This window comes from Ornithorhynchus anatinus, chromosome 5 (genome assembly GCF_004115215.2).
Source record: "Ornithorhynchus anatinus isolate Pmale09 chromosome 5, mOrnAna1.pri.v4, whole genome shotgun sequence".
NCBI classification, from domain to species: domain Eukaryota; kingdom Metazoa; phylum Chordata; class Mammalia; order Monotremata; family Ornithorhynchidae; genus Ornithorhynchus; species Ornithorhynchus anatinus.
Window position 1 is genome coordinate 96,295,305 of NC_041732.1, and position 27,481 is coordinate 96,322,785.

The 27,481-nt window shown below is 44.1% G+C and overlaps 1 protein-coding gene across 9 annotated transcripts in view; it reads right to left on the reverse strand.

Moving 5' to 3' along the window:
- PTPRM (protein tyrosine phosphatase receptor type M) overlaps window positions 1-27,481 on the reverse strand; it is an 838,914-nt gene that overhangs the window by 480,049 nt on the left and 331,384 nt on the right. For all 9 annotated transcript variants that reach the window (XM_029065462.2, XM_029065460.2, XM_029065457.2 and 6 more), the window contains exons 6-7: window positions 27,015-27,189; window positions 17,423-17,716 (exon numbers count right to left, since the gene is read on the reverse strand). In XM_029065462.2, the coding sequence (XP_028921295.1) occupies window positions 17,423-17,716; window positions 27,015-27,189 (469 nt within the window). The remainder of the gene's footprint in view (window positions 1-17,422; window positions 17,717-27,014; window positions 27,190-27,481) is intronic.

Below are 27,481 nucleotides of genomic sequence, written 5' to 3' on the forward strand. Positions count from 1 at the left end.
GTACTAAGCACTTGGCAGAGCAAAATACAACAGAGTTGGTAAACATGATCCCTGCCTACAGGGAGCTTACAGCCTCCAAGTGGAGACAGACATTAAAATAGATGATGGATAGGGGAAAGAGAAGAGTATGATAGGGTGCAGGGGTGAGTATCAATGTGCTTATGGAATAAACAGTCAAGTGCCTAGTTGATGCAGAGGAGAGGACGGTTAGAATGAGGTGGAAAAATGAAAAAGCAGCATGGCGTAGTGGATAGAGCATGGTCCAGGGAGTCAGAAGGTCATGGGTTCTAATCCTGGCTCCACCACTTATCTGCTATGTGACCTGTGACTTGTGACTTTTTCCCCCTGGTTTCAACGTTTAGTTAAAAACCTCTTGTTCACTCACTTAATTCTTTTACCATGACTATTACCAAGTATTGTAGCAAAGCCAAAACAGTTTGGGCAATGGTGGGGAAAAGAGATAGGAATAACATGGGAAAGGAGAAAACCAAGGAACTATGGCAAGGCAACACAGGGAGAAAGGAAAGTTGGAAAATCAAGGTGCTAGCATTGAGTGAAATGGGCCAAGGTACAGAGTGAGGTTCAAGAGATGCAAAGATTCTGAAGGACAGCCCGTAAATCAAATTGCAGGTCCTTCGCATATGAAATTAATGACAGGCTGCAGGGCCAAAATAATGAATAACACCTCTTTTCTACTAAAGATTTTGAAATGGGTGTAGTTTTTTTTTTTCCTCAGAGTTGGTGGGGTTTTTTTGTTTTATTTTTGTTTTTAAATCTCTGGAATATCACAGAGAAACACGAAGGAGGAAATGTACTTGTCAATTACTAATCCCTTGAAACGTCGCATTTCATTCAGATGCTCATGTTTTACAAATAAAAGCATTTTACTTTCCAAACACTCCCATATCTGGGTTATCACAAAAACTGATTAGCATTCCTAAGCCTTACTTGCTCATCCAAAGCAGTTCCTTCTAAGCTTCTGGATGGAACATTAATATTGGTCCAAAGATTAACAAAGGGCTTTGATGAATTCACAGACCAGAAGTCTCTAATGGTCTTTTGGGTGGAAAATAAGGTGAATACATGGTTTGAGGAAGGACTTAAGAGATTCATGGGCAAGAGATCCATGATGGTGACTGTAACTGGATGTGAGGGGTGTTAGAAGGCCCATCCCTAACCACAAGGATGGGTATGAAGAAAGTTCTTCCAGTCATCCTTTGGGGTCACTGATGGAGACAGAAAAATGGGTTGGCTGGACCCCTTTCTGACCGAAAATGACATGTCTTTGTATTTCAGTTAGTTTGAATTAGAGCTTTTAATAAGATCAATTAAGTTATTTTCCATGCCTTGTCCTTTACTCAGACCAGCAAACCTCCCAAAAGCCAAATGATAATATCTTTCTTCTTTTTCTCATTTTCAATATTGTAATTGGCTTGAGCAAGACTTTCTAAAAGAACACTAAGGAAATTGTGGTGACGACCATTCGCTTTTGTTCTGCATGCAATGAGGTCAACATCATCTCACGGAAAGCCGTATTGACATCTGAAAACTAATAAGGGTAATATTCTTTATGCCCCTCTTAATGTTTATAATTGGAGAGCTTTTATTGGACTAATGTGTTCCAAGTGCACTAACAGCACACTGCCCTTTGGTAGAGCACTCCGAGAAATATAGCATTGTTTTAATTTTTTCCTTGGTAAATAAACTTAAATTAAAACTAAATTGTGTTACATTCAATTAGCTCTTGGGTCTTTATTAGTTCTGAATAACAGCCACCCTTAGTTATGATCCCTCTATCCCTTAAGTGCCTTTAGATCAACCATGTATGGCCAATTATAGACTGCTAACATATTGTGGCTTTTGACTGTTCACTATACAGTTATCTACTCCAATTTGTGGAAACTGGTGAGAGGGGGGCCTTAATAATGGCCAGAATCCGAGCTCTCAATGAGTTCTCAAGCAAACTTTAAGATGCCTACAGACCCTGAATTTTTTTCCTAGTAGGCAATCATCCAAAGTGCAAACTAATAAGTATAGTACCAGGGGTAGGAAACATAAACCTAATTGCCTAAAGTGTGTTTGAATGGATTAGGAATGTGCCTGGGCACCCAGAGTTGATCTTTCTCCACCCAGCTGAAGGAGTTTATTTATGACGGGCTAATGATCTGCACCCTATGATTGGTTCCTGCAGATGGGATCTGATTCATTTGAATCCTCTGCCAATCATATGACATAATCGGACACAATCAAAATGGTGCTATCAAAATGATGCTAATCCTTCATGGAACCTACTACCATTCTGTCATGTGATGAATTTTCTGATGTATATATCCACTTTAGAATTCACAAGCACTTAGCCATTTGTAGCACTGTAAGCTTATTACGGGCAGGGAATATGTCTGTTACATTGTTATATAGAGACAGGGACCATGTCAAATTCCTACCTGTGAATTCTTTCCCAGCACTGAAGCATGTGCTCCTCACACAGTAAGCATTTAATCAATCACTTAGTATACTGTTCTGCAAACAGTAAGTGCTTAATAAATAAGAATGAATGTTCAAATAATATTACAATTACACATGGGGGGGGGGTGTCAGTCATAAAGGAGCAATTCACACTTCTACTACTCCATGGCCTTATTAGGTAAAACCTTCATTCATTCATTCAACAGTACTTATTGAGCATTTACTATGTGCACAGCATTGTTCTAAGCGCTTGGAATGTACAATTCGGCATCAGATAGAGAAAATCCCTGCCCAATGAAGGGCTTACAGTCTAATCGAGGGAGACGGACAGTACAGCAAAACAGAAGAAAACAAAACAAGACAACATCACGATAAATAGAATCAAGGAGATGTACACCTCATTAACAAAATAAATAGGGTAATAAATAATATATACAAATGAGCACAGTGCCCAAAGTCACACAGCTGATAAGTGGCAGAGCCAGGATTAGAACCCATGACACCTCTGACTCCCAAGCCTGTGCTCTTTCCACGCTGCCTCTAATTAAGCAAGCTTATCAGCACTCACCCATTTTATTCAAAACTCATTCTATATTCATTTTACTAAAAGATAGGACCTGGGCATTAGGGGAAGGAGGAAGGGGGAAGAGCAGAGGGCGGGGGGGGGGGGGAGCAGAGGGAAAAGGAAGGGCTCAGTCTGGGAAGGCCTGCTGGAGGAGCTGAGCTTTAAGCAAGGCTCTGAAGAGAGGAAGAGAGTTAGTTTGATGGACGTGGGGAGGGAGGGCATTCCAGGACAGCAGTAGGATGTGGGCCAGGGGTCGACAGGCAGGATAGGTGTGAATGGGGGACAGTGAGGAGGTGAGCGGCAGAGGAGCGGAGTGTACGGGGTGGGCAATAGAAAGAGAGAAGGGAGGTGAGGTAGGAGGGGGCAAGATGACGGAGAGCTTTGAAGCCAAGAGTGAGGAGTTTTTGTTTTGTGCGAAGGTTGATAAGCAACCACTGGAGGTTTTTAAGGAGGGGAGTGACGTGCCCAGAGTGTTTCTGTAGGAAGATGATCTAGGCAACGGAATGAAGAATAGACTGGAGTGGGGAGAGACAGGAGGAAGGGAAATCAGAGAGAAGACTGATGCAATAATCCAGTAGGGATATTATGAGAGCTTGTACCAGCACAATAGGCATTTGGATGGAGAGGAAAGGGAGGATCTTGGCGATATTGTAAAGGTGAGACCGGCAGGCGTTGTGACGGATTGGATGTGTGGGTTGAATGAGAGAGCTGAGTCAAGGATGACACCAAGGTTGCGGGCCTGTGAGACGGGAAGGATGGTCATGCCGTCCACAGTGACAGGGAAGTCAGGGTGAGGACAGGATTTGGAAGGCAAGATAAGAAGCTCAGTTTTAGACATGTGTCTAAACATTTATACAAAGTGCTGAAGGATATCAGATCTCTAGGAGCTTAGAATAACAGGAGAGAAAGGGAAACAGAGAAGGAATCATGCAAATAGATTGTGGAACAACAGCACAAATAACCAAGATGTCCATAAACTTGCTAAGATTAGTTTAATGGCTGAGCTAATGCGAAGCAGCATGGCCTACTGGAAAGAGCACCGGCCTGGGAGTCAGAGGTCCTGAGTTCCAATCCAGACTCCATCACTTGCCTGTGTGACTTTGGGCAAATAACTTAACTCCTCTGTGCCTCAGTTACCTCATCTGCAAAATGGGGCTAAAGACTGTGAGCCCCATGAGGAACAGGGGCTGTGTCCAACCCGACTATCTTGTATCCACTTCAGAGCTTAGTACGGTGCCTGACACATAATAAGCACTTAACAAATACCATTACAAAAAATAAAAGAGACCGGCAAAGAGGTCGGAGAAACCAGACTTTCTACAGGAATTGGGCTTTGAGTACAGCTTTGAAGGGAAGAAAGGACAAAATTTGGTGCAAGGGAAGGGGGCAGAACAAGGAGGCGTTCAATTAGCTAAAAACGTTGAGAAAATTCAAACTTCAAGGTCATGTACGTAGAGGCAGTCAACTGTTTGAATTGTTTTTTTGTTTCCTTATTCTTTACTTCTGTGTTATTATGGGCCCTGCCAGTTTTTTGAAAGTTCTATCCAGTGTCTTCCTCTCCTTTTAAGACTGAGTTCTTTGAGGGCTTTACATATTTTAGTATACTTTATTATGATAATGATGCTGACATCATGTCAGTAGCTTTACTGACTAACATGAGGGACAGCTCTCTGTCTTTGGAAAACCAGGGGCAGCAAAATAAATCAACCCCCTTTTTTTCTTTTTACTAGCTGCCCTCCTTGGCAAACAGGAGACCAGCTAACATGCCCAGCTGCAGTAAATATGCATTGCAGAATCAGTTTGCTCTGGTTCTTTTCTATGCTACATGTGCTCTCTTTCCTAGAAACAGAGCCCTTGCTTATTGACGGTTTCTACAGCTCTCAACCTGTCACAGGTATCACGTTCCAGGACTTTGAGAACTATTAATATTATTGAATGCGGCTTGATGTCTCAGAGTGGTTCAGAGAGACCCTAAGGGAAGAGAGGTACACAATACAATTATCACAGTAATTAAAAAGGTGTCATGACTCTTTTCTTACAAGACTCCTGGTGACATCATTCTGTGGAGTTGCCTCACTTCACTCCCTCCCTTTATAATTGTCCTGTCATTAGTTTATCTGCACTGCTTCTGAAACCCTCCAGCTGGTTATTAACATCACTTAAACCCACAGTTAACAAAAAACCACATAGACTCAGAAGTAGCAGCCCCACACAAGGATCTGAATCCCTGACAAAACGTCGCTCAGGGAGAGACCTGTCTTATGCCAACTTTTTATCAAAATGGAAAATTGCATTCTTTGGAATGGGGGGGTGTTTCCTAAAGGTAAAATTGGCTTTGGGGGATTTTCCCCTTGAGAGACAGGGGCCAGGATCAATGGGAAAAATATCCCCAAAAGAAAGAAAAAATTAATTTAGGGGAAACACACATGGAAACACAACTCCCCCTGTTCTAAAAATAAAATAATAATAATCATGGCATTTGTTAAGCACTATGTGCCAGGCACTGTTCCAAGTAGTGGGGTGGATACAAGGTAATCGAGTTGGACACTGTCCCTGTCCCACAAAGAGCTCACAGTCTCACTCCCCATTTTACAGATGATCTGCCCTACTCTCTCCAGCTCTTCATAGCTCAGGGGCCTATAGAATGCAACTGCCACTTCCACCTATCCAGCCCAGTCACTCATAACCCTAATATGTTTTTTTGTTTTTGTTATTGTTGTTTTCGTGTTTGCTGAATGGTTACTATGTGCCAGGCACTGTACTACTGTACCACTGAACTGTACCACATTGGTACAATCACTCATCCTATTCGGCCTGGGATACTGCATCAGTCTCCTTTCTGACCTCCGAATCTTCTGCCTCTCCCCACTTCAGTCCATACTTTACTCCGCTTCCCGGGTAATCTTTCTACAGAAACGTTCAGGACACGTTACCCCCGTCCTCAAAATTCTCCAGTGGTTGTCTAGCCACCTCTTTATCAAAGAAAAACTCCTCAGCTCTCCATAACCTTGCCCCCTCCTACCTCACCTCCCTTCTCTCCTTCTACTTCCAGCCCACACACTCTGCTCCTCTGCCACTGAACTTCTCACTGTGTCTCAATCTCGCCTGTCTCGCCACCAACCCCAGGCCCACATCCTACCTCTGTCCTGGAATGCCCTCCCTCCTTAAATCCGCCAATCACTCTCCCCTCATTCAAGGACCTACTGAAGACACACCCCTCCAAAAGGCTTTACCAGACTAATCTCCACTTTTCCTCATCTCCCACTCCCTTCTGCGTCACCCTGACTCGCTCCCTTTGCTCTTCCCCCCTCCCTTCCCCACAACACTTATATATATATACACACATCTATAAATTTATTTATTTATATTGATGTCTGTTGACTTGTATTTATGTCTGTCTCCCCTCTTCTAGACTATGAGCCCGCTGTGGACAGGGATTCTCTCTATTGCTGTACTGTACTTTCCAAGGACTTAGTACAGTGCTCTGCACAGAATAAGTGCTCAATAAATGCGATCGAATAACTGAATACTAAGCACTGGTGTTGATACAAGCTAATCTGGTTGGACATAGTCCCTGTCCCACATGGGGCTCACTTTCCTTATCCCCATTTTACAGATGAGGTAACTGAGGCCCAGAGAAGTGAAGTGACTTGCCCAAGTTCTCACAGCAGATAAGTGGTTTAGAACTCAGAGCCTTCTGACTCCCAGGCCAGTGCTGTATTTACTAGGCCACACCGCATCTCATAAGCGCTGGGATACAGGACACATCTAGGCCCCAGGGGCAAGGAGCTTGGGACTCATTCTTATCTACCTGCCCTTCTCTCCAGAAACAGGCCTTGAGGCCAATGCACTCTCCTAACTCTCCCTGTTGTGGCAACATATTGACCATCATTTTTGTTCTCTTCAACCTCCAATGCTGCTAAGCAGGTTTGAACAACACTTATTCAAAATGATAATGCATATAAAGTAATACCATTCAAATTCTGCACAACCAGATGGTAAAAATTCAATATTGAATACCACTAAACATTGCAAAACAAATGCAAAGTATTTGAGTCCTCAACTTTGGAGGCAGTATTGACTTGTGGAAAATGCACAGGTCTGGGAGGAGACTCGGGTTGTATTCCTGGCTCACCACGTGCCTGCTTTGTGACCGTGGGCAAGTCACTTACCTCTCTGTGCCTCAGTTTCCTCATCTGTAACACTGGGATTAAATACCTGCTTCCCCTTCCCTTACAGTTTAAATCCTATGTGGGAGAGAGAACTCTACCCAATCTGATTATCTGGCATCAGTCAACTGTACTTATTGAGCATTTATTTATTGACAGCACAATGCTTGGCACAAAGTAAGCCCTGAACAAATACCACAATTATTATTATAATTATAATTCTATTCTTCAGCTTTCTAAGAGCAGGTGAAACAACTATTAGTTGCAGTAATCAAACCTTTAGAACCTGGAATAATATGACAGGGATATAGACAATTGAGAAGGAAAGAAGCATCTGATCTCCATATCAGGAACAATTCATGAAACTAGCTACTTGCAAGAGTCCAACACACAAACACGCAAATATAAATATTATATAGAGATATATAGATATATATACACATATGTATGTATATGCAAATATATATTTGTTTTTTACACTGCTACCCAATTGGTTACTGAAATCAAATACCATGTTTCAGTAGGACCAGAAGCTTCACAAACAGTAAATGCTAGAACATATGGGGGTGGAGGAGAGGTGTCAATTTCAGCTGAAAAGGAAAAGGTCAGTGGCTGTCCACTGGAGAGAATCCTATTTGGTAAAGGTTAGATTTTTCCCCTCTTCCCCTGATGTTAATAAACAGGGCTCAACACAGTTAGCTTAGTTCTCCAGGCAAACAAAAATACCACATGCCAGATGCTTGGCCACTGGGATGGTACTTTCCCAGTATCTGCAATGTTTATAGACATTGGAGGAAAGAGGAAGACCTTTGAATTTGCCAAGGAGGCAAATTCATAAACTATGTCAAAACTAATAATTTCAGTTAACAGTCCTGTTAGGGCAAGGTCATGATTACCAGCATATACTGGGCATCTACAATTGCACAGCCCTGGACTAGGCTCTTAGACAGTCCATGAGTCCCATGAGTCAGTCATTCAGTCAACTGTATTTACTGAGTGCTTTCTATGTGAAGAACACTGCGCTAAACACTTGGGATAGTGCAATGCAAAAATAGACACATTCCCTGTCCACAGTGAGTTTACCAGCTAGAGGGGGAGACATATTGATAAAAATAAAATGGCCAATATGTACATAAGTGGTGAAGGGCTGGGAGGGGGGATAATAATAATAATAATAATATGGTATTTGTTAAGTGCTATGTGCCAAGCACTATTCTAAGCGCTGGGGTAGATACAAGGCAAAGAGGCTGTCCCACATAGGACTCACAATCTTAATCCCCATTTTACATTTGAGAAAACTGAGGCCCAGAGAAGTTAAGTGACTTGCCCAAAGTCACACAGCTGATAAGCGGCAGAGCCAGGATTAGTACCCATGATCTCTGACTCCCAAGCCCAGGCTCTTTCCATAAGCCATGCTAAAGGGAGCAAGACACAGAAGGGAAAAGAAGAAAAGGAAAACAGTTTAGTCAGAGAAGGTCTCTTAGAGGAGATATGCCTTCAGTAAGGCTTCTTAGCAAGGGAGAGTAATTTGTCTGTTGGATATGAGGAGGTAAGGTGCTTCAGGCCAGAGGCAGGATGGGGCGAGAAGAAGCAAGATAGAAGAGACGGAGGTACAGTGAGAAGATTAGCAATACATCATCGACACCCATGCCCGTCACCCCCACCGATTGTTCCAGACCTTTAACTCTCTCCTTAGGCCCCCTGTTCCTCCCCCTCTCCCATCTCTCACCCCCAATGATCTGGCCACCTATTTCCTCACGAAAATCAACACGATCAGGTCTGAGCTCCCCAAAGTCACCCCTCCGCCTCTCCCCTCCCCCCCACCGACCCCCTCCCCTACTTTCCCATCCTTCCCTGCAGTATCCTCAGAGGAGATCTCCTCCCTCCTCGCAAGTGCCACCCCCTCCACCTGCGCCTCGGACCCCATTCCCTCTCACCTTCTTAAAACCATCGCCCCTGCCCTCCTACCTTCCTTAACTTCTATTTTTAACCACTCAATCTCCAAGGGCTCCTTCCCCTCTGCCTTCAAACATGCCCACGTCTCCCCCATCCTAAAAAAACCCGCCCTTGACCCCACTTCCCCCTCCAGTTATCGTCCTATCTCCCTACTACCCTTCCTTTCCAAAATCCTAGAACGAGTCGTCTACAATCGATGCTTAGAATTCCTTAACTCCCATTCTCTCCTAGACCCCCTCCAATCTGGCTTCCGTCCCCTCCACTCTACCGAGACTGCTCTCTCTAAGGTCACCCATGATCTCCTTCTTGCCAGATCCAATGGCTCCTACTCCATTCTAATCCTCCTTGACCTCTCTGCTGCCTTTGACACTGTCGACCATCCCCTCCTCCTCCGTACCTTATCTCACCTTGGCTTCACGGACTCTATCCTCTCCTGGTTCTCCTCTTACCTCTCTGGCCGGTCATTCTCGGTCTCCTTCGCTGGAGCCTCCTCCCCCTCCCATCCTTTAACTGTTGGAGTTCCTCAAGGGTCAGTTCTTGGCCCTCTTCTGTTCTCCATCTACACTCACTCCCTCGGTGAACTCATTTGCTCTCACGGCTTTGACTACCATCTCTACGCAGATGACACGCAGATCTACATCTCCGCCCCTGTCCTCTCCCCCTCCCTTCAGGCTCGCATCTCCTCCTGCCTCCAGGACGTCTCCACCTGGATGTCGGCCCGCCACTTAAAACTCAACATGAGCAAGACTGAGCTCCTCATCTTCCCTCCCAAACCCGGTCCTCTCCCAGACTTCTCTCGGGCCCGCAATCTCGGTGTCATCCTTGACTCGTCCCTCTCGTTCACCCCACACATCCTATCCGTTACCAAGACCTGCCGGTTTCACCTCTACAATATCGCCAAGATCCGCCCTTTCCTCTCCACCCAAACGGCTACCTTACTGTTACGGGCTCTCGTTATATCCCGGCTAGACTGTGTCAGCCTTCTCTCTGACCTCCCTTCCTCCTCTCTCGCCCCGCTCCGGTCTATTCTTCACTCCGCTGCCCGGCTCATCTTCCTGCAGAAACGATCTGGGCATGTCACTCCCCTTCTTAAACAACTCCAGTGGTTGCCTATCGACCTCCGCTCCAAACAAAAACTCCTCACTCTAGGCTTCAAGGCTCTCCATCACCTTGCCCCTTCCTACCTCTCCTCCCTTCTCTCTTTCTACCGCCCACCCCGCACGCTCCGCTCCTCTGCCGCCCACCTCCTCACCGTCCCTCAGTCTCGCCTATCCCGCCGTCGACCCCTGGGTCACGTCCTCCCGTGGTCCTGGAGGGTCACGTCCTCCCGCGGTCCTGGAACGCCCTCCCTCCTCACCTCCGCCAAACTCATTCTCTTTCCCTCTTCAAAAACCTACTTAAAAATCACCTCCTCCAAGAGGCGTTCCCAGACTGAGCTCCTCTTCCCCCTCTACTCCCTCTGCCATCCCCCCTTTACCTCTCTGCAGCTAAAGCCTCATTTTCCCCTTTTCCCTCTGCTCCTCCACCTCTCCTTTCCCATCCCCACAGCACTGTACTCGTCCGCTCAACTGTATATATTTTCGTTACCCTATTTATTTTGTTAATGAATTGTACATCGCCTTGATTCTATTTAGTTGCCATTGTTTTTACGAGATGTTCTTACCCTTGACTCTTGTTTAGTGCCATTGTTCTTGTCTATCCGTCTCCGCCGATTAGACTGTAAGCCCGTCAAACGGCAGGGACTGTCTCTATCTGTTGCCGACTTGTTCATCCCAAGCGCTTAGTACAGTGCTCTGAACATAGTAAGCGCTCAATAAATACTATTGAATGAATGAATGAATGAATGAACAATAGAGGAGTGAAGTGTGTGGGCTGGGCTGCAGTAGGAGTAGCAAGGTGAGGTAGGAGGGGGCAAGCTGACTGAGTGCTTTAAAGTCAATGGACAGGAGTTTCTGTCTGATGAGAGGGTGAATGGGTAACCACTGGTGTTTCCTGAGGAGTGGGAAAACACGGTCTGAATGTTTTTGTAGAAAAATGATCCTGGCAGTAAAGTATGGACTAGAGTGGGGAGAGACAGGACGCTGGGATGTCAGCAAGGAGGCTGATACAGTAATGAAGGTGGGCTAGGAAAACTGAATGGATTCATGTGGTAGCACTTTGGATGGAGAGGAAAGGGCAGATTTTAGTGATGTTGAGGAGTTCAAACCGGCAGGATTTAGTGATGGTTTGAATATGTGGATTGAATGAGAGAGAGGAGTCAAGGATAACTCTTACTACAACCTAGCCCACACACTTCGCTCCTCTAATATGAACTTTCTCACTGTGCCTCGACCTCCTCTATCTCAAACCAAATGTTCGCCCTCGTCCTGCCTCTGGCCTGAACACCCCCCCTCTTCATATCTGACACAATTACTCTCCCCTCCTCCAAATGCTTATTGAAGGTCCATCTCCTCTAAGAGGCCTTCTCTTACAAAGCCCCTCTTTCCCCTTCTTCCACTCCCTTCTGCATCAGCCTGACTTGCTTCCTTTGTTCATTCATTTAATAGTATTTATCGAGTGCTTACTATGTGCAGAGCACTGTACTAAGCACTTGGAATGTACATATCAGCAACAGATACAGTCCCTGCTCACTGACGGGCTTACAGTCTAATTGGGGGAGACAGACAGACAAAAACAATAGCAATAAATAGAACCAAGGGGATGAACATCTCATTAAAACAATAGCAATAAATAGAATCAAGGTGATGTACATCTCATTAACAAAATAAATAGGGTAATGAAAATATACACAGTTGAGTGAACGAGCACATTGCTGAGGGGAGGGGAAGGGAGAGGGGGAGGAGCAGAGGGAAAGGGGGGGGAAGAGGGTTTAGCTGAGGGGAGGTGAAGGGGGGGGTAAAGGGGGAGCAGAGGGAGCAGAGGGAAGAGGGGAAGCTCAGTCTGGGAAGGCCTCTTGGAGGAGGTGAGCTCTAAGTAGGGTTTTGAAGAGGGGAAGAGAATGAGTTTGGCAGAGGTGAGGAGGGAGGGCATTCCAGGACAGCGGGAGGACGTGGCCCAGGGGTCGACGGCGCAATAGGTGAGAACGGGGGATGGTGAGGAGGTGGGTGGCAGAGGAGTGGAGAGTGCGGGGTGGGCAGTAGAAAGAAAGAAGGGAGGAGTTCTTCCCCTCATCCCAGCCCCAATGCATTTATGTACACATTATAGAAGCAGTATGGCTTAGTGGAAAGGGCATGGGCTTGGGAGTCAGAAGTCATGGGTTCTAATTCCAACTCTGCCACTCGTCTGCTGTGTGACCTTGGGCAAGCCACTTAACTTCTCTGTGCCTCAGTTCTCTCCTCTGTAAAAAGGGGATTAAGACTGTGAGCCCCATGTGGGACAACCTGATTACCTTGTGTCTGCCCCAGCGCTTAGAAGAGTGCTTTGGTAATAATAATAATAATAATAATGTTGCTATTTGTTAAGCGCTTACTATGTGCAGAGCACTGTTCTAAGCGCTGGGGTAAACACAGGGGAATCAGGTTGTCCCATGTGGGGCTCACAGTCTTAATCCCCATTTTACAGATTAGGGAACTGAGGCATAGAGAAGTTAAGTGACTTGCCCACAGTCACACAGCTGACAAGTGGCAGAGCTGGGATTCGAACTCATGAGCCCTGACTCCAAAGCCCGTGCTCTTTCCGGTGGTATAACAAGCACTTAACAAAAATACCATTATTATTATTATCTGTAATTTATTTATATTAATGTCTGTCTCCATCCCTCTAGACTGTAAGCATGTTGTGGGTAAGGAATGTGTTTACTGTTGTACTGTACTCTCCCAAGCATTTAGTACAGTGCTCTGCATACAGTAAGTACTCAATAAATACAACTGAATGAATGAATAACATCAAGGTTAGGGGTTTGTTAGACAAGAATGATGGTAGTGCCGTCTACAGTGATGAGAAAATCAGGGGGAGAATAGGGTTTGGGTGGGAAGATAAGAAGTTCTATTTTAGACATGTTAAATTTGAGGTGAGGGCAGGACATGTGTAGAGATGTTTTTAATGGCAGGAGAAAATTCAAGGTTGTGACTGTTTTACTCCCAGCTCTGCCATTTGTCTGCTGTGTGTCCTTGGGAAAGTGGCTTACCTTCTCTGTACCTCGGTTACCTTATCTGTAAAATGGGGATTAGGATTTTGATCCCCATTTGGGACACTGTTTTCAACCTGATTAGCTTGTATCAATCCCAGTGCTTAGAACAGTGCATGGCATATAGTTATAATAATAATATAATAATTTTGGTATTTGTTGAGCGCTTACTAAGTGCAGAGCACTGTTCTAAGCGCTGGGGTAAACACAGGGGAATCAGGTTGTCCTACGTAAGGCTCACAGTTAATCCCCATTTTACATATGAGGTAATTGAGGCACAGAGAAGTTAAGTGACTTGCCCACAGTCACACAGCTGACTAGTGGCAGAGCTGGGAGTCGAACCCATGACCTCTGACTCCAAAGCCCAGGCTCTTTCCACTCTGCCAGGCTGTACAGTGAGTAACAAATGCCATGGATAAAAAAAAGAAGTGGCACTTAAGAAAACAAAGCAAGCAATTTCAGGTCTGAAGCGCCAAGTAGATAATCAAGATGAGAAGATTGAAAGCAACAGTCTTTGAAAGAAGGTGTGAAAATTGATCATTAACTGCTTGTCAATCTTGATTTTTCACTGTCATCCTAGTGGATTTGGTGAGCCTTCCTAATAAAGTCGCTTCAAGAATAACAATTAAATTATATTTATTTTGGGGGATCTTTTAAAGATTCAGTTCCTCATCTACAGAGTTGATCTGGCCTGTAGCTGGATATGCAGGCAAATATCTCTAGCCCATGTTGTCCACTTTGATTTTAAATTCCAACATGACTGAGGAATCGGTCAGTACCTGCCTATAAAGTTGGCAGGAGAAATGCCTGGCAGACTGGATGCAAATATAAACTCATGTGCTTTTACATGCTGCTTGTTCATAAAAGCATTGAGTTAGAGAGCTTACATAATTGTTCTCCTGGAAAGTAGAATAAAAGTGTAATGCTCTTCAGCTTTGGGCAGTCCAAAATAAACCGATAATTTCCTTGCAGCATTACCCACGACACTGACTAAACAAATGCTTCCCGTTTGCTAATAATCACTTTATCTGATTTTTTAAGGGATTTGTTAAGTGTTTACTTTGTGCCAGGCACTGTACTAAGCACTGGGGTAAGTACAAGATAATTCAGTGGGAGACCCATCCTGTCACACAACAATCAATCAACGTTATTTATTGAGCATTTACTATGTGCACAGCACCTTACTAAGCACTTGGAGGAATACAACAGAATTAGCAGACATGTTATAATGAGTTTACAGTTTAAAGGTGGGGGGGGCAGACATTAATATAAATAAGTATTAAAATAAATGTGTATAAGTATTTTATAACATATAATTAGGCCACAAGCACATAGTACAATGCTCTGCACACAATACACAATAAATACCCTGAAACTCAGGTCATTAACCATGAATCATTTCAAAGATCAGTAGCAAAATCAGCTACCAAAAAGGTGAAAAAAACACTTGGGCAAAAGAGGTGGGCACTCATTTTTAACTCCTACACATGAAGCTTGAAGTTTTAGGTCATTTTGCTAAAGGAATACAAAAGTCTAATGTGGTTTAATGCAAGACATCAACTGGAGATTCTGAAAGAAAGGAGGTAATAATAATAATAATGGTATTTGTTAAGTGCTTATGCAATGCCAAACATTGTTCTAAGCACTGGGGGAGATGGTAATCAGGTTGTCCAACGTGGGGCTCACAGTCTTAATCCCCATTTTACAGATGAGGTAACTGAGGCACAGAGAAGTTAAGTGACTTGCTCAAGTCACACGCTGACAAGTGGCGGAGGCAGGATTAGAACCCACGACCTCTGACTCCCAAGCCTTTGGTCTTTCCACTAAGCCATGCTGCTTCTCTAGTAGTCAGGCCTTGCAGGGGTGTATATCTTGGGCCAATTACACTCCATAGGTGGTATGAATTTAAAAGACCCAAAATTAATCAGGGAAGTTCTTGGCATGTTAGGCCATCCTTCCATTTTGCGACTGGAGTGCTCATCTCTGGAATGGATACTGATTCCAAACACTCCAAGGCTCCCAGGGAATTCTGTAGTCTCAAGCTCATCCCAGCTTGTAGGTGGCTGAATTCCTTGGAACGGAGCTCAACCCCAGAGGTGACCCCATAACTTAACCCAGTCCTCTAAAGAAATACCAGAGTCCCTGAGTCAGTGTGATCTAAGAATGGAGGAACCTCAAGCCTCCACATGATCCTACATATGAGGCTCTTCTGGTTGATTCTAGGGGAATTCCGCAACCTGTGCGACATACTTTTGGTTGTTTTTCTGCTCCCTGTTCTTGTCCATCATCATCATAATTAATAATAATATTGATAATAATAATAATAATGATATCATTGTTATTGTATTTGTTAAGCCTTTACTATGTGGACACAGGTTATTACGTTGAACACAGTCCCTGTTCCACATGGGGCTCACAGTCTAAAGCAGCGTGGCTCGGTGGAAAGAGCCCGGGTTTGGGAGACGGAAGTCATGGGTTCAAATCCAAGCTCTGCCATTTGTCAGCTGTGTGACTCTGGGCAAGTCACTTAACTTCTCTGTGCCTCAGTTACCTCATCTGTAAAATGGGGATTAACTGAGAGCCTCACGTGGGACAACCTGATTACCCTATATCTACCCCAGCACTTAGAAGAGTGCTCTGCACATAGCGCTTAACAAATACCAACATTATTATTATTATTATTATTATTATTACTTCCTCTCCCATATCTCTATTTCCCTAAGTTAGTTTTCAGTTTCCTGGGGAAAAAAAAATCATCTACGTCTGCCTTCTACTGCCCCTGGCGGGGGGAGGGGTGTGTGTTACAAAGATTATTCCTACTTCAGGGCCAAGTACTTGGGGAGAGCAGAGATCCCCAAAACATGGGACAAAACCCAGGGAGAGCTAGGGGAAGTTTGGAAGGGTGATGGAAAGAGGAGAGGGAAGGTGTGGAATGAGAAAAGGGTGAAGAGAAATGGCCCAGCAGACACTGTTCTGAAACAGAGACCAGTCACAGAACAGCCTGTGGTTATCTAACGCTGCACATGTGAGCTTCTCCACAGATGTCTACCATGTGCTACCCCGGTTACACACTCTGTGCCCTCGGAAAACATGTCTTCTACTCCCTAAGGAAAAAACGTGTTCCTGTCCAGGGTCAATAATGGCCCAGTACTTCCTTTTTCCACATCTAACACAAATGAGTACTGGTTAAAAATTATGTATAAAATTTCCACTTTCAAATGCAAGCTTTTAAAAACCAATTTCATGCTAAGAATCCAGCACATAGTTTCCTGGCTCAAAATGCTTCAGCAAAGAAAGGTTCAGGCCCCACATACCTAGGACTCTGCAAAAAATCAATCAGCTTCTCAAGCCAATTCATAGGCCCTGTAAATTCAGGGGTTGCTGAAGGTAACGCTTCCACTAAACTGTGCCGTCTCCATGGATTACATTCCTTCTTCCACCGACAAAGTAGCAATTTAGTCACAATGCTATTACCGTCCTGCCTTTCACAGGAATATACGTTATTCCTCTCTCCTTCAGTCTCTACTTCTATTCCATTTGTGGGAAGAGTCTAGTTCAGTTGATTACAACTTTACAATCTAAAAACCAAGGTCTCCGGTGCCCCACAAATCACCCTTTGCTTGTTTTACAGATGGGCCCAATGTCAATGGCAGGTAGCCCTTCCATTAAGCATCCATCAATAAAGACACTGCTGTTAAGGCCTTGGCATCAAGGAGATCTATTTTTCCATAGCCCCTCTGGCGTAGAGAACAGGAGCTACAGATGTAAAAGGCTTTAACTGTGGACATAAAACCGAGGGAACAGGGAAAAGAAATCTGGCCTTCTGGGAGGTGGGATATTCTGAGCTGACAACAGTTAAATATTACTGTGCTCCGACAAGCCTCCGCATTAACCTTCCTCTTTGTTTTCTCATCACTAGAGGTCTTCAGCACCTGCATTGTACGATGTGCTGCAGCACTGTGGGTAACAGTCAAGGATCCTCTTAACAAACGCTAAGGGTGTGTTGTCCAAAACATTATACCCTAAACCCTGGGACCCAGGGCCCGGAAGAGTGAGAGACCCAGCAGAGTGAGAGACAGCACGGCTAGTTTCAATGTCAGGAAGGCATCTGGGAACATTCCCCGACTGCCTGGGACTCACCGGCACACTTGGTCCTCGTCTTGAGCGCAGGGCCAGGCGATCCGGTGCCACCTTCCCCCGGTCTGGTGAGCAGCACGCTAATCTCGTACTCGGTATCGGGGTCCAGATGCCCGATTTTGTAACTCGTTGAATCCACGGGCTGCCGGTCGCTCCAGCTGCCGCTGGCGGTGCAGTATTCCACCTCACGTCCGACAATTGGCCCGTCCCCGTTGATGGAGTTGGCATTGAGCTGGATCCAGAGGTAGGTGGCACCCACGGAGTGCAGCTGGGGAGGGGCAATGGGGACCGGTGGCTCTGTAGGTCAGAGAAAAAAGTCAATGATCTCCCTTCTGCCCACCTGAGACAGTCAATCAATCAATCAAATGACATTTACTGAGCACCTGCTATATTCAGAGCACTGAGCTAAGCACTTGGGTCAGTCAATCATATTTATTGAGCACTTACTGTGAGCAGAGCACTGTATTAAGAGCTTGGAAGAACAGAATAAAACAGACGTATTCCCTGCCGACAATGAGTTTACAGTCTAAAGGATGAGCATACTACAATAGAATTAGCAGACGTATTGCCTGTCCATAGTAAGCTTACAGTCCAGCAAACATTAAAAAAAACAAAAATCTCAACTATGTTTTTCAACTTCATTCAATCGGTGGTATTATTCATTGAGTGCTTTCAGGATCACACAGCAAAGTGGCTAATCCAGGATTTGAACACAGGTTCTCCTGACTCCCAGGCCTGTGTTCTATCTACTATGCAGGACTGTTTCTCATACAACCTTCATCTACTTCATTCTTCACCTGATCCAATCTGTATATACCCAAAAATCCTATTATCCAATTAAATCTTGCTTGCGGCCTGACAATACTGCACAAGCAACTTCAAGATCGAAAAAAGCTCCACAATGTGCCCATTTTTAAACATATATTTATAAACTCCTTGAATACCGGGAACAGGTGTCTTACTTCATTTGTCCTTTTGCAAGTGGTTAGAACACTGCTTTGCCTTCAGAATCAATCATATTTATTATTATCAATGGTATTTATTGAGAGCTTACTGTGGGCAAAGCACTGTACTAAGCACTTGGGAGAATACGATACAACATCAGACACATTCCCTGCCCACAATGAGCATTAATTGAGCACTTACTGTGAGCAAAGCACTGTACTAAGTACTTGGTAGAGTGTAACAGAGTTGGTATGGCTAACAAGCTTAGTGAAGTCTAAAGGGGAAGGCAGACATTAATATAAATAAATGAATTATGGATATGTACAGAAGTGCTTTGGGACTGTAACAGTACCTAAAAGTTTGGAACTAAAGACTCCTTATCTGGAGCAGTGGGGAGTCTAAGAATCCCACTTCCATGATCTACTCATTTATTTGTTTCAACAAATAACCTTGGTTCAATAATAATAATAATAATATGTTAAGTGAGTACTATCTGTGAAGCACTGTTTTTGATTTTGTTGCTTGTTATTCATTGTTCCTTTGTCTTCTTAAGCTACCCAGCTCTCTCCCACAGTCTCCCACATCCTTCTCAGCTATCTACCAAGAGATCTCACCCCCCTCCGCCCACCCTATCCACCTGTTCCTCCAACTCCTCTGCTTCTCACCTTTAAAAAACAGATGTGCCTTTTCTTCTTCCTTCCTTGACCACTGTCCTTCAACCAATGACTCTTGGCTGGTCCTTAACCTTTTGTCTTCTTACACACCCACAACTTCCCTATCCTAAAAATACCTTCTCTGGGCCACATTTCATCATCAGCTATCACTATACTTCCCACCTCCCATTTCTGTCCAAATTCCTTGAACAAGTCCAACACCTGCTGCCTCCATTTCCTCTCCTCCAACTCCCCTCTTGATCTTCTAGAATCAGGTTCCCACCCCCTACTTTACTCATACTGTTCTATCCACAGTCTCCAATGAACTCCTCCAGTTTCCTAAATTTATGTACACTGTTCTAATCCTCCTTGATCTGTCAGCTACTTTTGACATTGTGAACCACAACAATCTGGAAACATCTCTTCAACCTTAATTTTTTGACACAGTCCTCTCAATGGTTCTCCTACTGCCTCTCTGGGTGAGCCTTATTAGTGTCTCTGTCAGGATATGTCCCATCCCCTAAATGGGGATGTCCATCTAGTTGCTACCTTGAGGCTCCTTCTCTTGTCAATCTATACTCAATCCCTTGAAGACCTTACTCCCTTCCACAGCTTCAACTACCACCACCATGCAGATTTCCAAACCTATCCTATTTGCTCTGATCTTTCCCCCATCTGCAATTTTGCATTTCCTCTGCCTCCACGCTAAAGCTGTATGGATGTACCTCCAGTACCTAAAGCTCAACATGCTTAAAACTAAAATGATCTCGCCGCCCAAATTCTCTCCTCCTCCTAACTTTCCCGTCATGGTCGACAACACCCACCTTTCTTCGTGACTCTCAAGCCTGTACCTTTGTTCTATCTTTGATTTTGCCCTCTCTGTCAACCCCCATAATCCATCTGTCACCAAATTCTGTCGGTCCTTCCTCCATACTATTTCCAGAGTATGCCTCTTCCTCTCCAACCAAACAGTTACCATCCTGGACACATTGCAAGATGACTACGGCATCAGTCTCCTCGCTGACTTCCCTGCCTCTAGTCTTTCCCCCTAGCCAATACATTTTTGGAGAAGCAGCGTGGCCTAGGGGATAGTGGATGTTTGAACTGATATCAGGACTCACCTCCTCCAAGAGGTCTTCCCAGACTGAGCTCCCCTTCTCCCTCTACTCCCTCCACCGTCCCCCTTCACCTCTCCGCAGCTAAACCCTCTTTTCCCCCCATTTCCCTCTGCTCCTCTCCCTCTCCCTTCCCATCCCCTCGGCACTGTACTCGTCTGCTCAACTGTATATATTTTCATTACCCTATTTATTTTGTTAATGAAATGTACATCGCCCTGATTCTATTCATTTGCTATTGTTTTAATGAGATGTTCATCCCCTAGATTCTATTTATTGCTATTGTTCTTGTCTGTCCGTCTCCCCCGATTAGACTGTAAGCCCGTCAACGGGCAGGGACTGTCTCTATCTGTTACCCATTTGTACATTCCAAGCGCTCAGTACAGTGCTCTGCACATAGTAAGCACTCAATAAATACTATTGAATGAATGAATGAATGAATGAATGAATGAATGAAAGGACTGGTCCATTACTAGTTTGGTGACAATCTCCCACATCTGACATTGGTTAATTGGATCTCTCCCTCAGCCAGTCACAGTATTAATGGGGTGAGTATATGATTCTGTTGGAGACAGATGGAGCCCTTTGAATCTGTAAGGAAGGGATCACTTCCTTGTCTTTGAGTAACTTGAAGCACAATCATCTCCTTCCAGCCAAAGGAGAGGAAGTCAAATGTAACCTAGTCTTTTGCTGGTTAAACCTAGTGTAATGGAAACAGCATTTTTGCTTGTGATCAAAAAGGCTCCCGCATGTGTACTGCTAATAACATGGGCATTCTTTTCCAAATCTCTATCAAGTAAGCAGCAGGTGTGCTTTCTGGTCTAAATAAAATCCTTACTGAGCTGCACTGATGCCATAGTCTGAATGACTGACTGCTCAAAACCTCAGGGACCAGCCCGCAGGGTAGGAAGTAGCAAGCTGAAAAGGGATATCACCTAGTGAGATGGCTAAAAACAATGAGGTTATGCATTTCTATTCTAATGAGCCACTCTCCCTGGTGCCAGAGAAAAATATGACCGACTTGGTGATGATTCAGAAAAGTCTCTAAGGGAGGTTTGACTTTTTTTATTTATTTTAATTGAGCCCTTACACACATTGAGTTGAGAAATAGAGAGTGGTTGGTTCTAATACATTAGAGAAAAGAGCAGAATCATTTTCCTTTGTGCTCTTGATAAATCAAATAGATGTTTGAAAATGTCGAGAGAAAACTTCATTAGATGTCAGAGTCAAAATATGACACTAAATTCTGCCTTCACCTTTGGGGGATTAGAAATTTACTATAGTTTTACTGAAATTATTGTTCCTTCAATTTATACGCTAAAGCTTCGTGCAGGAGCTGTGCATCTTTTTTAACTCTTCTGACTCGACTCAAAATGATTTAGCATCAATTTAAATCATTAGGCTGTTTCTTGAACCAAGACATGAATGGGTACTTTTATAGTGCATCCTAAGGCATTTATGTAGCCAAGCTGAAAGAACAGTTAATTACTTTCAAGTTTCAAAGGGGAGCAGGGCTGTTGAATTGCCATTCAAAGTGCGAACTTGCAGTAAGGTCACAAAGGTTAGTGGTTACACTAATTCATTTTAAATCTTCAAAGTATTTCAAATAGACCTGATTTAAGTGTTTTTGCATCCCTGGGGGCTGGTGCTTTTTTTTTTCCCTAATTCCTCATTGAGGAAATGCTAGATAAGGGTGATTCCAACTAAAAACCTGGAGATCTGATGGGCCAACTTTACCCTAAAGACCTTTAACTTAAAGAACATAAATTTTGGGTTAATTTTCAAAAGATCAGATGATAATTTTCAAATCATATTTCTACAACCATTCGAGCATGAAAAATTTATCAAGAAGCTACCAGTGAAATTACTCCTGCTTGTTCTGTAGAAATATATTCAAACTCCTGCTTCTCAATTACAGAACCCAAACACTAAAAAACACTGGCTGGATCCTGCTGGGTCAGGAAACTTCTACCATAGTTTGTCTGACAACACTTTCCTTACCCAGATACACTGGATGTTGTAGTCCTTGCTTAGGCAATGACCCATCAATCAATGGTATTCAAAGAGAAATTACAATGTGCAGAGCACTGTAGTAAGTACTGAGGAAAACTGAATACAGTAGAGTTGGTAGACAGGAACCCTGCCTTTAAGGAGTTTACAATCTAATGGGGACAAGCATGGCTGCCATGTTATTCAGTAGAGAAGAAAGAGGAGCAGGGGTTGACGCAGCATACGCCAAACTCCTGTGACACCCCTGAACAAGAGAAGAAGCATGGTTTAGTGGATAGAGTATGGGCTCGGGAGTCAGAAGGACCTGGGTTCTAATCCCAGCTCTGCCACATGTCTGCTGTGTGACCTTGGACAAGTCACTTCACCTCTCTGTGCCTCAGTTACCACATCTGTAAAATAGGGATGTGTGTGAGCCCCAAATGGTACAGGGACTGTGTTCAACTTGATCAACTGAATTCATCACAGTTGGCACATAGTAAGTGCTTACCAAATACCATAAGACTTAAATATTATTATTATTTGTTATTAAATAGTGTCACAGAAGATCTAGAGATCCATTCTCAAAGCCCCAGTTTCCCTGCCAACTCTATAGATGGGGGCAGACCATGGCTGGGGATGGGTGTGGTTTGGCCAGTCCAAATTCAAAGTGAGGCTGCAGATGGAGAAGGGCAGCCGATTATCCCAAAGTGGTATGTCATGGCTGGAGAAAAATGGAAGGCCAACCAAACTGTGTCGTTGAGTTGTTGGGATCAACAGGAGGGAGACAGCTGATTTGAGGGACTTACAGCCAATGCTCAGAGATTTCTCCTTGATTCAAAGAGGAATGGCAACCACTGCAGATTTCTGGAGGAGTGATATGGGTTTGCAGAAAGAGGTTTTAGAAAAATGATTTGGGCATCAAAGTGAACTAATGACTGCCTGGGGAAAGATGAGAGACAGTAAGGTAAGTGAAGAAGCCAGTGTCAGGATATGACATGCTCCTGGACCAGAGTGGTAGTTTTTAGATGGAGAGGAAGGGGTGGATTCTGGAAACACGGTAGAGAAAGAATCAAAAGGTTTTGGTGCCAGATTGAATATTCATTCAATCGTATTTACTGAGCGCTTACTATGTGCAGAGCACGGTAGGTTGAAAGAGAGAGAGAAGTCAAAGATAGCATCAAATCTGTGGATTTCAGAGACGGGGAGGATGGAGAAGGGAAGGTTAAATGCGTTAGGAAAATTAGGAGGATTTGGAAGGGAAGATGAGGAATTCTGTCAGGGAAATAATAATGATTATTGTGGTATTTGTTAAGCGCTTTGTTCACTCATTCAACTATTTATGGAATGCTTAATGTGTGCAGCGCACTATACTGAGAGCTTTGGAGAGTAGAATAATAATAATGATGGTATTTGTTAAACGCTATGTGCCAAGCACTGTTCTACGCACTGGGGTAGATACAAGCTAAACAGGTTGTCCCACGTGGGGCTCACAGTCTTAATCTCCATTTTACAGATGAGGTAGCTGAGGCCCAGAGAAGTTAAGTGACTTGCCCAAAGTCACACATCTGATAAGTGGTGGAGCTGGGATCAGAACCCACAAGCTTTTACCCCATTCCCTCTGCTCCTCCCCCTCTCCCTTCCCATCCCCTCAGCACTGTACTCGTCCGCTCAACTGTATATATTTTCATCACCCTATTTATTTTGTTAATGAGATGTACATCACCTTGATTCTAATCATTTTCTATTGTTTTAATGAGATGTTCATCCCCTTGATTCTATTTATTGCTATTGTTCTTGTCTGTCTCCCCTGATTAGACTGTAAGCCCGTCAAGGGGCAGGGACTGTCTCTGTTACCGATTTGTACATTCCAAGTGCTTAGTACAGTGCTCTGCACATAGTAAGCGCTGAATAAATACTATTGAATGAATGAATGAAGCTCTGACTCCCAAGCCTGTGCTCTTTCCACTAAGTCTCGTTGCTTCTCATGTAATATAGAAAGAGCCCGGGCTTTGGAGTCAGAGGTCATGAGTTCGAATCCCATCTCTGCCACTTGTCAGCTGTGTGACTGTGGGCAAGTCACTTCACTTCTCTGTGCCTCAGTTCCCTCATCTGTAAAATGGGGATTAAGACTGTGAGCCCCACGTGGGACAACCTGATTCCCCTGTGTCTACCCCAGCGCTTAGAACAGTGCTCTGCACATAGTAAGCGCTTAACAAATACCAACATTATAACAAGAAACAGACACATTCCTGCCCTCAACAAGCTTAGAGTCTAGAGAACGAGTCTTCTCTGCCTCAGTTACCTCACTTATAAAACATGGTGATTCAATGCCCCTTCTCCTTCCTACTTAAGACTAAGAGTCTGACGAGGAACAGGGACTGTATCCATCCTGATTACCTTGTATCTAACCCAGTGTTCATTCATTCATTCAAGCTTACAGCTTGCAAAATATTGTACTAACTGCTTTGGAGAGCATGGTATAACAATATACAAACATATTCTCTGCTCACAACAAGCTTACAATCTAGAGGGGGAGACCTACATTAATATAAATAAATGACACATATAATAATGATAATGGTGGTATTTGTTAAGTGCTTACTATGTGCAAAGCACTGTTCTAAGCGCTGGGGAGATACAAGGTGATCAGGTTGTCCCACGTGGGGCTCACAGTTTTAATCCCCATTTTACAGATGAGGGAACTGAGGCACAGAGAAGTGAAGTGACTTGCCCCAAGTCACACAGCTGGAAAGCGGCAGAGCTGGGATTAGAACCCATGACCTCTGACTCCCAAGCCCAGGCTCTTTCCACTGAGCCAAGCTGCTTCTCTAATGTACATATGTACATAAGCACTGCGGGGCTGGGACGGGGGATGAATAAAGGGAGCAAGTCATGGCAAACTAGGAGGGAGTGGGAGAAGAGGAAAGGAAAGGCCTCTTGGAGGATGGAATCAATCAACCAATCAATCAGTGGTACTTATTGAGCACAAACTATGTGCAGAGCATTGTACTAAGCATTTGGGAGAGTACAATACAACAGAATTAGCAGACACTTTCCCTGCCCTATTGGTTTCAAAGCTCTCCATCACCTTTCCCCCAACTACCTCATCTCCCTTCTCTCCTATAGCCCAGCCCACACACTCAGCTCCTCTGGGGCTTTCTCACTATGCCTCAATCTCACCTGTCCCACCATTGACCCCTGGACCATGTCCTATCTCTGTCCTGGAACGCCCTCCCTCCTCACATCCACTTATCTACTACACTTTCTCCCTTCAAAGCCCTACTGAAAGCTCACCTCCTCCAAGAAGCCTTCCATTCATTCATTCATTCATTCATTCATTCAATCATATTTACTAAGCACTTACTATGTGCACAGCACTCTACCATGCGCTTGGAATGTACAGTTCGGCAACAGATAGAGACAATGGCTGCCCAACAACGGGCTCACAGGCTAAACGACAGGCTCATAGACTAAGCCCCCCTTTGCCCCTGCTCCTCCTCCCTTCCCCATCGCCCTGACTCCCTCCGTCTATTCTACCCCCTCCTCACCCCACAGCACTTGTGTATATATGTACATATTTATTATTCTATTTATTTTATTATGTGTATATATCTTTAATTCTATTTATTTATATTGATGGTACTGATGCCTGTTTACCAAATTTGTTACCACATTTGTAAAATAGGGATGTGTGTGAGCCCCAAGTGGTACAGGGACTGTGATCAACCTGATCAACTGAATCTATCCCAGTTGGCACATAGTAAGCGCTTACCAAATACCATAAGACTTAAATATTATTATTATTATTTATTATTAAGTAGTGTCACAGAAGATCTAGAGATCCATTCTCAAAGCCCCAGTTTCCCTGCCAACTCTATAGACGGGGGCAGACCATGGCTGGGGATGGGTGTGGTTTGGCCAGTCCAAATTCAGAGTGATGCTGCAGATCGAGAAGGGCAGCCGATTATCCCAAAGTGGTATGTCATGGCTGGAGAAAAGGGGAAGGCCAACCAAACTGTGTCGTTGAATTGATGGGATCAACAGGAGGGAGACAGCTGATTTGAGGGCCTTGTTGTTTTACTTTGTTTACTTGAACCTATTTTGTTTTGTTGTCTGTCTCCCCTCTTCTACACTGCGAGCCTGTTGTTGGGTAGAGACTGTCTCTGTTGCTCAACTGTACTTTCCAAGCATTTAGTAGAGTGCTCTGCACACAGTCAGCGCTCAACAAATACGATTGAAGGAACGAATGAAAGTGCTTCAGAAATAGCACCATTATTATTAGAGCGGAAACAACCTCAACAATCTGGGCCTCACGATCATTTCTGAGCTGACCACAGGAAGGATCTCTCCCTTTTTTTCCCTCGTATCTACCTGCTTGGCCACGTTGATTCATTTTGCCAAATCAAGTCATCAGATGTAACCAAAGCATAATGAATGTTAACACAGTTTTATCAATATTGTTTGGAGGAGGTGACTGAGCATGTTTATAAGGACAGGTATTAGTTTTATTATCCATCCTGCTGTAATAAACACTATCAGGGGAATATTTGCATTTTAAGTGGTTTTCCATCGGTAAATAATTTCCATTTCTTGAGCAAATTTATAGGTTGCAATCTTTGCACATGGAGTTGGCAAAAGAATTTGCCAAGAGCCCATTCATTCCCTTTGCAAACACCACACAGGCATAAACAAGTACAAGGGATTAAGAAACAAAACCCATGTGCATGAAGGAATTTAACATGCAATTCATTATCACAGATCTCCACGGTACAACCTCGCAGAAACTGAAGGGTAGAGACAAGACTGGAGTGGCATTGGTGTGATGAGCTATCTCAGGGCCTCAGGTTCTTACTCACTGCTCTAGCACGAGGGTGGAAGATACGAATCACCTACCTTTCACGACCAATTCCGCATAGTTCGAGACTCCGACGCCTCCTTCGGTGCGAATCATGCATCGGTAATTCCCAGCATCCCTTTTGGTTGTGTTCACAACGCTGAATGAAGCTATGAATCGACGGGGACTAGTTATTTTAATTTCCTTCAGCGGGGCATCCCTTACATAGATACCCTGGATAAGGTTGCGGGAGAGGGTGAAGAAAAAGAAAATGAATAATTATTTTTAAAAAGAACATAAAGCAACTTTCCCTTAACATTTTCCCATACTCCATTAGCTGATTACAAGTGTTAGTACAATACAGATCTTTCTCCTAGTCAACTGGGGTTACATTTATCATCCAAGAGCAACTGATCCCCTATACAGAGAAGCAGCATGGCTCAGTGGAAAGAGCCCACCTTTGGGAGTCAGAGGTCATGGGTTCCAATCCCGGATCTGCCACTTGTCAGTTGTGTGACTGTGGGCA